At 32.6% G+C, this 12,788-nt stretch overlaps 1 protein-coding gene across 1 annotated transcript; it reads right to left on the bottom strand.

Moving 5' to 3' along the window:
* Positions 1-1,359: 1,359 nt before the first annotated feature.
* Positions 1,360-11,404, bottom strand: LOC134690209 (peroxidase-like protein). Its single transcript, XM_063550185.1, has 9 exons — positions 11,363-11,404; positions 10,849-10,885; positions 10,022-10,168; positions 8,491-8,667; positions 6,469-6,564; positions 5,343-5,435; positions 4,111-4,603; positions 3,267-3,467; positions 1,360-1,687 (listed from the first exon to the last, which is right to left on the bottom strand). Exons 1-9 carry the CDS (start codon positions 11,402-11,404, stop codon positions 1,360-1,362), a joined length of 1,614 nt encoding a protein of 537 aa, XP_063406255.1.
* Positions 11,405-12,788: the final 1,384 nt, after the last annotated feature.

The following is a 12,788-nucleotide window of genomic DNA, read 5'->3' as shown; positions in this document are numbered from 1 at the left end:
TTGTATATTTATGTTAATTTAATTTAATAATAGTTAGTCATTTGGAAAAGAAATTCCAACTGCTTCTTTACCTTTTCTTTGTACAAGATGATACACGTATGCTCCAAACACTCGTGTGATTAGGAATTTACAAGTTTTCAAACAGACCGGTAAAAGACTGGCAAAACTAGGGATTATTCGAAAGATTGAAGGCCGGACTGTTGTATATATTTTCGTACATCTGGCACTGCCGTACTTAAAAGTTGTTGGATAGTTGTCTCATTATTGGCAATCATACAACATCTTCTTATTTTTTTATAATTCGTCTAGAATGGTATACCATACGCCTCTGAATTCCCATTACTATATTGGTAGCCGGGCATAAAAACGGGATGTTTGGTACTGTTAGATTCCTTTCTCGTTGACCTGACTCCCATGAATCATTATTTGGTATGTACGTGTGAAACAATGCAAATACTAAAGAGACAGAACAATATAATCAAAATGCCGATTGGTGTAACGTTGACACTTTAAAGACCTCCCCATTTATCGTGTGCACACACACAAACACAAACAATAACGCAAAAAACATAGTATTTTTCTCATATAAGTATAAGACCTCTTTCTGAAAAGGAGACAGAAAATAGCATAGGTACATTGTATCATCAAATTCAAAGTCAAAGAGACACTGACAAGACCGTGACAAAAAAATGAAACGACAAAGCAAATATCACATAAATAATAATTTATAATAAATGAAAAGAAATTCGTGTAATACTTTTTACGGAGCGGTAACACCAGGACAGCATTGTAGGGGACAAAAAAATGTAACTACAGAAAGACTTTCACTTCGATAAGTACTATATATCAGGAGAGAATTGTTGAAATAACAAAATAGGCTTAAATATTTTGACAGGTAATGGATTTTCTATTCCAGATATTTGAATTTTAATAGAAAAAAAATGGCTAGAAAATCAGACTCGGATCTTTACCAAATACTTAGCAATTGCATTAACTTTGGGTCTCAAATAAACAGAAAAACAATCTGTAATCTGTTTTAATTTTGGTAACGACTATTATAACTTATTGACGATTTTTCTGAAAAGAAAAGTTGGTGATATTGGGCAATCTCTTTCTCACTTGTATCTTAGGAAAAAACAAAGGAGTCAAAGCATAAATTGTGACAAAAACTTCTTAACCTGATCTGACTACATGTATATCTTTATAATGTATCGTAAACTTACTTATTTTTACATGGAACCTGGAATATGTCTTTCTGTATCTTATTTTGACCAAACTCTGTGCACCATATTTGGGACAGTAAAGTTGCGGATTTGATAGAGTTAAGTTGACCTGGAAAATAAAATGATATATATGTTCTCATAGAATCAGTCTAATAGAGTTTTGTCTCAGCTGAGGACCACCTCCGGACGCGGGATTTTTTTGCTGTGTTCTAGGCCCATTGGTGATCTTCAGCTGTTGTCTGCTCGTTTGTTGCATTGTTGTCATTTTGACATATTCTTTATTTCCAGTAATATTACCTTTTGTGAATGCAAAATCTGGATCTGACGATTCATACCAAAATCTATCTCCCACTTTGAAGCGAAAGAATTGTGTTCCAATCAGAAAAGCAAAAGTAGGACCAACTCCTCCATCCTCGCCTTTTTCTAACAGACCACCAATAAATAGATCAACATCGTGTACTGTCCTTCAAAACAAACATTAGGTAGATTAAGTAATAATAAGATACAAAGAACGGCAATTTATTTTGAAGCGTGTAACACCTATTCGTCTTTGAGATGTTTGTTTTGTCGTGTTGTGGTCTCATTAACGTATTCCATAATCTTCTAATATCATCATGATGATTACAAAAGTAACACAGTTAATAAGTTAATCTAATTATACCACTGCAGCCGTAGTTTGAAATTGCACCCCTCTAAAACCACAACATAACATTTCATGTAAAATTGTATATGATACTAATATTCAAATTTGCATATCGGCATGAACTTAAAATTAAACGTTTTTTTTAGTTATTTTTCTTTGAACCTCTTATTTTGTATGAAATATACTTCAGCGCCTCTATTCTAAAACTTCACAACACAATGTCATGAGACGTTGTAGATATGTATATTATTATTGAATGGTGTTGATTCATCTGCACCAAGAAATCTGGCATAGGTATATTTCACTACTGTAGTTTGTCGTCGTATCTCCTCTAAAACTACAGAACAGAATTTAATGAAACTTTGTATGTTCATGTGAAAATTATACATGTGTTTCCCGTTTCTTTAACAAATGTTATACCGTTTGTTTTCCCGTTTGAATGTTTTTTTAAATAGTTATTTGTGTGGCCCTTTAAAGATTGTTGTTCAGTGTGAACCAAGGCTACGTGTTGAAGACCGTACTTTGACTTATACTGGTTTACTATTATAAATTGTGACTGGGAAGGATAGTTGTTTCATTGACACTCATACCACATCTTCTTATATCTTTGTATGTAGCTTATCTACACAAAAATGTTGATCAGGTGTTTTTGAAAGGTGTTATTCATCTTTAAATATTAGATTTTTTCCAACATTAACCATAAAGGAGGACAATTTAGCATGTTTACAGAGGTACTGTAACATGTTATTTATTTAATATTTGACAAAAAAACGACTCTGGCCTGACTTTCGGTAATGTACTGTGTCAAATGATTTCCATATAAAATACATATTTAACATAACAAATTCCATCTCTCCTATTGGGACAGGCGCAAAAATGCGGCAGGATTAAACATGTTTCTGAGGTCTCAACCATCCCCCTATACCCCTAGCCAATGTGGAAAAGTAAACGCATAACAATACGTTTTAAATAAAATTCACTTCAAGAGAAGTCCGAGTCTGTTGTCAGAAGATTTAATCAAAGAAAATAAACAAAATGACAATAATATGGAGTCTTGTTAAAGCAGTCTTAAAAACTGAAGGGGTCAGATCCATATTAGACATGCTTATGATTATATTGTTTACATAAATTCAAATTTGAATTTTTTAAATATGTTTACTTTTATAAACTTTTACTTGGATGGATAATTGTCTCATTGGCACTGAAACCACATCTTCCTATATATATCTATTATATTGTATTGTATCGAACTGCATTGTATTTAATGGTATAATTGTTTGTTTGCATAACTTGACCCTTATGGGTGTAATTTTTCAATGACTATTTATATAAACACGGATTGTTGCAGAGAATCTTGTGAACAATATGTTGCATTTAAGAAAGAAAAAAAAAACACATACTTATATACTTTTGCAAGTTTTGAGCCAAACTCTCCAAAGTCGTCAAAACATCTAAATTTTTTAAGTCCACAAAACTTGCGCCATTCATTGTATGCAGGAACACCTTGGTCTCGTCCTCGCTGCATGTTAAGTGCATAAAGGTCAGTTCCAGGCGGTGTTTTGATGAAGAATAGTTTGTCACGTGCTCCGTCAACTAAAAAGCTAATAATAAATGGTTAGTTTAAGGTGGTATTGGTGTCTTTCGTCAACTTGGTGAACCTAAGGTCTAGATAATCCAGGAATGTAGATAAACTACTCTAAGTTTTCTTTTCAGTGAATACATGTATCAGATTTAATTTAAAAATATTAATATTTTTACAAGAATAGATTACTTTTTGGCTTCATTGTTAAGTTTTTCAAATTAACGATGTAATCGGTCTGACGGAATTGATATTTTCTGCATGTGGAGCAGGATCTGCTTACCCTTCCGGAGCACCTGAGATCACCCCTAGTTTTTGGTGGGGTTCGTGTTGTTTATTCTTTAGTTTTCTATGTTGTGTCATGTGTACTATTGTTTTTCTGTTGTTTTTTTTCATGTTTAGCCTTGGCGTTGTCAGTTTGTGTTTGATTTATGAGTTTGACTGTCCCTTTAGTATCTTTCGTCCCTCTTTTACATTTTATTGTTATTAACGACGAAAAGATGTGTATTTGATAATATTTATAGATAAAAGATACAAATTTTTTTGTGGAGTTCTGTTTGTTGGTTTGACTATGACAATTGCCTGGTTTTGTTTCAGTCTGTGTTTTTTTTTTTGGTGTCCCCTTGGTACTACTTCTTCCTCTTGTTTGGATTAATTGTTCATACCTGTCAATTCTTTGTGCTGGTTTTGTTGCAAGCCATCTGGTAAGGTCTTCAATTCTTTCTCCAAGATTTGTCTGCCATAAATCTGGGCTTTCAAAATTATCTTCGAGTTTATGTGTTATGATAGTTCTGAAGTCATCCTTTAACTCAGATTGTTCGGCCATAATTTGGGAATGTCCATAACGCCAAGGCGCTATTCCAAAACTATTGAAAGAAGATGCATCAACTTTTTGATCATAAACATCTTTAAATCCTCTCTTCTTTGAAAATAATTTGAATCTTTGCATTGTTTTTCTGTCAACAACCAGTGGGAGAAAGTGATTGTACGTGATGTGTTGGACCTGTGCTATGATAATTCTTCGAGTTTCTTGGAACACCATCTCATTATTCCAGCATGGGTTAAGTTTATGTAGTTTTGTGGACAATCGATTATGATATCTGACAAAAACCAAATGGTTTAAACTAAGGTTTGGTGCTTCAGTACTTCTTCCATCACCTGTTGATAGAAATAGTTTACTACTAATGTCTTTTTCAAGTAATACACTGCTTTGTATGACATGATACGATTTAAAGTTTGAAAACTGTATACACGGTTTTGTGAGAAGGCTAAATTGATAATGAAGAGTGTACGCGAAAATAAAACCAGTTTTGTTGAGAACATGAGATAAGACAAAATATATTTTTTTTATTACGTTTTCATGTTTGTTTTCACTCTTTTGATTATTTATACATTGAACGTTCCGCTTCAAAATATTAACATACCACAATGTGATAAATTCTTCTGGTCGTCCCTCAGCGGGATTCGAATGGATTTATTGCTCTGAAAGGTACACCATCTTCTTGTTAATGTACATCATTTACTGTGTTACAGCACTAGATATCGCCGAGAATGAAAGACATTACATTGACCATCGAAATTTGTATATAGCCCTAGTTGGTCGAGTGGTCTAGGGCGCTTGACACGGTGCATGTGGTGGTGCAAGAATGTCACAGAAGCAAGGGCGCGAATCCCGTTAAGGAAAGAACGAACATGTGCTTACGTAAATTTGAAGATATAAAATTAGGCTTTATTTGAAACGAATTATTATATATGCATTTTGATGTTTGCCTTAGTCCTTGAACAACCACGTGCTATCCTAGGGTAAATTTGTATCATGAAATTGTCACACGTTTAGATGTGTATATGTATAACAGTTCTGTTTGAACTGGTCTACATTTCTTCTGAGGAGCATTACCTGCAAACGGGCATCTATTCTCTGTTTTCAACTTTAAGCAGGCTCCTCCATCAGTTGTTGGTAAAAGATTTCCTGGATCTGTTTTCATCAAGACTAAAATAATCAAAAACAACTACTTTTTTTGTATTATTGAAGTTTTGATTTGAAAGAGAGAGAAAAACATGGTTAGAACATACACATAATAACACCATTACAAACACTATTACATTGTAATATTTTTGTACGAGTTAGAAAATTCAAAAAAACAACACCGTAATCATTACGTCTGGCGCATATAGAATTTCAATCCTAGTATCTATGTTTTACAAAGAATGGGTCGTATTTTTTGGTATTCCCCTAGGGTATCACCACCCCATTGGTCAGCACTTCTGCGTTGACCTGAATTATCATCGATATGCCATAATTGTACATTACCTGTTTACCAAACTTTAAAGTTTTGAAATACTAAAGATTTTCAACTTCCAGAATATATGACCTTAGCTTTTAGAAATTTTTGGTCCTCAATGCTCGTGAACTTTGTACTTTGTACTTTATTTGGAAGTTTTCCCTGCGTCCGGTGCAAATACAAAATTTCATTCCTGGTATATATAATTTCGTGTTCTTTGTCGTGTCTTTAAAAAAGAAAGATTTTATATAAACGTCACAAAAAATACGTCACTTTTCTGATGCTGGTCCATTCATGTCACACCCAGTTTATATTCTGTCTGTGGTATCCTGTGGTGTGCTGTCGTAATTTCATGAGAGGAGTTTGTTATAATTCTGTGGTTTTCACGTTGTAATGTACTATTCTATTTTTCATTAATGTGTTTCTCTATAGTGCTGAGTGGTCTTGTGTTTAATTGAACGGTATTCCTGTCACGTAGTGTTGTCAATGTAACGATATTGTTAACATCTTTTCTAAATGAAACAGAAAGTTATAGAAATGGTTTCATGGTTGTTTGAACTGAGATTTTTCTGTCCAACTAAGTTCAATTGGTCAGATAAGTCAAACAGGCATGTCATTTCACGCGATTGTGGAGTTTACCAATGAATCTAAACGTTTTACAAGATATTGTATAAAATCATTATTTCTTTCGAGTCAATTCTGTAAATAATATTTTATTAGAAAAGACAGGTGAATACTTACAGCTATTTTGAACTCTTAGTGTTTCATCCACACCATCACCATAGAGAAATGAACAGTCAATATAAGAACTGATTAAATTTATTTGCTCCCTATAGACTAAAACAAAAACAAAACATTTATTGGTTCCTGCATTAGTATGTTGACAAGTTTTGTGTTCATTACATGTCAAAACAAATTGATAGGATATACTGTGAATTCTATCATTTTTGTAGATGGAAGACAAATTGTTGATATAAGCCTTTAGAAAATGTGTACTTAGTTCGACAGTTGAATTCTTGGTTCTAATATACACTTGTTAACCACAAAAAAATGGCAGCTAGTGAAGCGTATTCACAGTATTCAGTTAAGCAGCGTTAAATTTTGATAATATTGAAATCGATAATGATTTCATTTTCAATTCATAAATTTTTCTATAATGTCTTTTCTTACTAATCGTTTATAGGGATTTTGTCTGATGCTCGGTCCGTTTCTAAATGTGTTTCATTTTAGTGTTATGTCGTTCTTCTCCTCTTATATTTAATGCGTTTTCCTCGGTTTTAGTTTATTACCCCGATTTTGTTTTTTGTCCATAGATTTATGAGTTTTGAACAGCGGTATACTACTGTTGCCTTTAGTTATTGAGTTTCTAAACAACATCAATCTTGAAGAAACTACATTTTTGCGGAAAAAAAACAAAATTATTGGTTAGTTTGGTTAGTTTGGTTGATATGAAACTATTAACAGTGACTAAACATACCGGGCAAATTGACATCATTTGAGGCAGCTCTGGCCCTTATGAAGTTTTTACAACCAGCTGGTAAACTTTTGTCAGAGTATGGAATCTCAAATGGAAAGCATTCGTCTAGACTAAATAAAAGAAAAAAACAAGAACTGCCTAATATTCACCGTCAAACCTACCATTTGACTATTGATAACATTAAACTTCTACTTTGGTTCAATTTAAACTTATACTTTGGTCTATTAATACCACAGTAGTTTACCTGTGTTAACATCTTTAAAATTGCTTTGAATGAGACAAACATGAAATTGAGTTAATCGAATGAATTTAAAAAGAGCAGGACTGAAAGCATATATCGATTAAGCGTCGTCTGCTATCATGCTATGTATGATCATTTATCTCCAATTAACCTCCAATTTATTTCTCTGAGTATGATTGGTTATAAGTGTCCGCGTGGATACCGATTATATTCCATATTAGGTAAGTGGGGAGGCTGGGCTTGGTTGTCGATTATTGTTTTGGGGCAGACCAATGGGAGTCGGAGATTAAACACTGAAACACTTTAATATGAAAATAAGAAGATGTGGTTTGGTTGCAAATGAAACAACTCTAGTCTTAATTCAACAAATAAAAATAATCATAGATAAATTCGATACGTTATGCGCTAGTTACCTGATACGGTATATGCGAGGTCAGAAAATCCCATGCCTTGCCTGTTGCTTATGCCCGACTATTGCCTAATATTTCTATTTAGCAATAACTCTAACCCTCAACGAGGGTATTGACAACATAAATGAATCAATTAAAAAAAGGAGTAATTTTAATTTTGTTTGGGTTTCGAAAACAACATTACTATAGTGCATCTCATAAAGATCTTGTGAAGAAAAATGTTAACAAAACCAATAAGTATTCTGGTAGAAATGAATAATATCTTACTTGCCAAATTTTGGTTCCAATCGATTGCAACAGTCAGTTCCTAATAAAACAAAATAAAACTGAGTGATTGGTTTTTTTTTTTACATTTAAGTGTTTTGTTCATTATACTTGTTTACGTTAATGTTCACGCATGTTATTTATGCTGTTCTGTTATACACAATTTCAAATAAAATATTTGCTTTATATACATGTATACTTTATAAATGCTATTTATAGACATATTGTTTCGCATTTATAATCATGATAATTGTTTTGATGTTATTGTCCTACTTTCTAGAAAACATCTGGCAGAACAAATTCAAAATTCGCAGACATTAACAGTGTCAAAGCTTCAATTCTGTGTCTAGTTCAGATGAGACAAAACTTACCCGAGGGTATATCCGTTTCTATAAAATCATGTGCCAATAATTGACCAAACGACATATGTTGTCCTGTCCTTTTTCTATCACTCTGATGTCTAGGCCCAAAAGAAGAATCAGAAACTGCATTGCTTACAACTCTAGGATCAGGAAGTCTGTCTGGAAAACCCCTAGGCAAACTTACTCCTGTTAATGATCAAGCAACATAGTACTTAGAATTTTGGTTTAATTCTAGCAAAAAAGAACATGAGAGATAAATAAAGCCAACAGTAGTATACCACTGTTCGAAAGTCATTAATCGATTGAGAGAAAATAAATCCGGATTACAAACTAAAATTGAGGTAAATACATCAACTACAAGAGGGAAACAACGAAACAACAGACACACTAAAGTGCAGCAAAAAATAAAAGTATTTTTCTTAGAATAAAAGGTTTATTACATAATTTTAGAACTAAGTAACAATTGAAATTGAAAAAAGCATAATAGATTACCAAACTATTTTTTGTCTATCTGATGAGTTAAGCCTTTTTCAACTGATTTTTATAGTTCGTTCTTATGTTGTACTGTTGTACCACTGTCCCAGGTTAGGGGAGGGTTGGGATCCCGCTAACATGTTCAACCCAGCCACATTATTTATGTATGTGCCTGTCCCACGTCATGAGCCTGTAATTCAGTGGTTGTCGTTTGTTTATGTGTTTCATATTTGTTTTTCGTTCATTTTTTACATAAATAAGGCCGTTAGTTTTCTCGTTTGAATTGTTTTACATTGTCTTATCGGGGCTTTTTATAGCTGACTATGCGGTATGGGCTTTTGGTCCTCAATGCCCTTCAAATTCATACTTTATTTGGCCTTTTTAACTTTTTTAGATTCGAGCGTCACTGATATGAGTCTTTTGTAGACGAAACGCGCGTCTGGCGTATTTACAAAATTTAGTCCTGGTATCTATGATGAGTTTATTTGCTCATTTTTGAAGGTCGTTCGGTAACCTATAGTTGTTAATGTTTGTGTCTTTTTGGTCTTTTGTGGATAGTTGTCTCATTGGCAATCATACCACATCTTCTTTTTTATAAACAAGGTTAATTAAAAAAAAAAGGGCCAAAGATTCCAGAGGAACAGTAAAATTCAACAATCTAAAATAAACTAATAACGTCATTATTGGCATTACTAAAATGCCTAAAATAACGTTGACCATACAATTGCAAAATGACTAAATTAATTGTTTGACCCTATCAACCAAAAACAACTGTCTTGTTCCTGACTTGGTACAGGCATTTGACGAAGTAATGTATCTAATTTAAGTGCAGCTGTTTAAATCATATACTGCACGTTTTTTGTTTGTACATTAAGCCCTTCTTGTTTTAAATCTTGAATGATATTGCTTGTAAATTTCTAAAATTCGTATTTCCAATATGACTGCAAGTTCTTAATTCGAAAAATTATTCCAAATAAAAAGACAGTGTTGTGATAAGAATTTGATATCCTATTTAAACAAAAGGATCATATTGTACTAATCAACAAAACAGTGTTTGAACTAGTACCGTCTTCATAAGCCACCATTGGTTTTCCATTCATGTCACTGAGTCTTTTTTGTGCAGTTCCCGCCTGTCCCCAAGATGGATTTCTTAAATTATTGCAATAACCATTAAAAGTCCGATATCGTGCACTTTGTGGACAGACAGTTCCCTCTAAAAAGTAAAAGTAATTTAAGAACAAGTAAATTATTATGCCGTCATTTTCAGTTTAAAAATTCTTGTTTAACGCCTCTCCTTATCAGCATTTACCATCTTCCTTATGATGTTACATTACTATCACTAAGGGTGAGACTGTTAATTGTTTCAATTTTACCAATTAAGGCATACATCCGTCCAATATAACAGGTAATGACACCATAACGGGACCCCCACTCACATTTCAACAGTGCTTTGTCCATATGTTGTCATCTTGTCCATTATTTGAAAAATAATTACATAATTTTTAGCTATTGTTTTGTTAAAATTGTTCCTTTAATCAATTATACTATGTCATCGGCTGCTTTCTAATTTTATTAGAAATATAACCAGTAGAAAAATGTAATCAATCAATCTAAGTATATTTTGTCAAATGTTATGATAAAATTGAGAATGGAAATGGGAAATGTATCAAAGAGACACCAACCCGACCTTTGAAAAAAACAACAACAGAAGGTCACCCACAGATCTTCAATGTAACGAGAAATTCCCGCACCCGGAGGTGTCCTTCATGTGGCCCTTAAACAAATTTATACTAGTTCAGTGAAAAGAAACGCTATACTAATTTCTAAATTGTACTGTGGTCAAACGGTTGTTCTCAGTTCATGTTGGTTACTGGAAAGTTTATTCGTACGTACCTCGATTGCTGCTTGATTCGACATTATTTATTATAACCTGAAAAGAGAAAAAACACAAATAGTTTGGTTAAAAAAGCATTCAGTTGGTACCCATCATAATGACTAAAATAGATATGGTAATGACTAAAATAGATATAGCTTGTTTAACATGTTTCCTAAAAATTTTACAGAATACTTTGACTTCTTGGCAAATTGTAAGAGTTTCAAAATAAGCGAAGCACTTTATTGCAGAAGTGAATTCATTGTATATATAATAGTTTGACCAAGACAAATTTTAGTTATTGAGAAGGTTGATTTTTCTTTACGTATAGTTTACGATTGAAACATTCAGCTGATTTTTAAAGATTTGACTCCCTTGGTGTTCTGCTTTCACTTAAATATATTCAGCGCATCTCATATATTGACAAAGTATGAATCAAGCTACATCTGATTGTATACACGAGACTTGTTTTATTTATATCTTTACCGGCATATATTATATTCACAACTATTAACAAAAGGGACAAAAACTTACTAAAATAATCATGATGAAAATCCTTATTGACATTTTCTCCATTTTTCCTAAAAAGAAGCTCATGTAAAGTAAACAAAGACATTCACAACTTCTTTAATGATAAACTTTATATATATAAATTTATATTAGCAATAAATAAAGGCAACAGTAGTATACCGCTGTTCAAAACTCATAAATCCACGGACAAAAAACAAAATCGGGGCAACAAACCAAAACCGAGGGAAACGCATTAAATATAAGGGGAGAATAACGACACAACACCGAAACGCAACAGCACACAGACACGGACCAAGCAACAGACAATACACCACGAGAATAACAAATATAACATCTAAACCAAATACATGAATATGGGATAGACAAGTACCGTGCCACGTCTTATCTCAAAAATAAGAGAAAACAGAAACGACTCAACGTTAAAATGCAACACACACACAGAAACGAACAATATTATAACAATGGCCATCTTCCTGACTTGGTACAGGACACTTTTAAAGGGGAATAAAAGTGGTGGGTTAAACCTGGTTTGATGAAAATATTTCAATATAAAGCTTTGAAAAATTTGAATAATAAAAACTCAGATTTAAAATAATTGCCTACATGATGTTATACCTACCTACTTACAACATGTACAAATGTACGTACGTATGCAAACATACATTTATACATGTACATACATACATACATACATACATACATACATACATACATACATACATACATACATACATACATACATACATACATACATACATACATACATACATACATACATACATACATACATACATACATACATACATACATACATACATACATACATACATACATACATACATACATACATACATAATACATACATACATACATACATACATACATACATACATACATACAATGATACATACATACATACATACACACAGACCTACATACATTAACACCTACCAACCTACATACATACATACAACTGAATTACACATGAATCGAGGAATATTTATGGAAAGTAAATTATGAACATCACGGCATGATCAAACTGAATGTGTTGATAAACTATGTGATAGTAAAACATATATTGTTGAAGTGAATGAGTATTAGTAAGCTTGGGTGTCATTTATATTTACTTATTTACATACAAAATGTTCAGGTTGTGAAGAAAATCAAGATTGTCGTTTGTAACTTTTATTTAGCATGATGGATGTGTTGGCAGAAGCTTTGACATGAATGACAAGCCATTATCATTATGAAAGCAGATATTTTAATCAAAGCATCACATTCTAATGATCATTGTGATCCCAATTATAAGCAATATAATCAAAGCTATATCATTACGCAACTCTCATTCAAGAGAGAGGTTCAACTAGCTATAAAACTCGGTTTAATCTAAAGTTTCTATATAAGTAAAAACCTGTTCAAAGTCAGAAAT

This window comes from Mytilus trossulus, chromosome 11 (assembly GCF_036588685.1).
Source record: "Mytilus trossulus isolate FHL-02 chromosome 11, PNRI_Mtr1.1.1.hap1, whole genome shotgun sequence".
Lineage (NCBI taxonomy): Eukaryota > Metazoa > Mollusca > Bivalvia > Mytilida > Mytilidae > Mytilus > Mytilus trossulus.
This window is presented reverse-complemented; position numbering and strand designations above follow the sequence as displayed.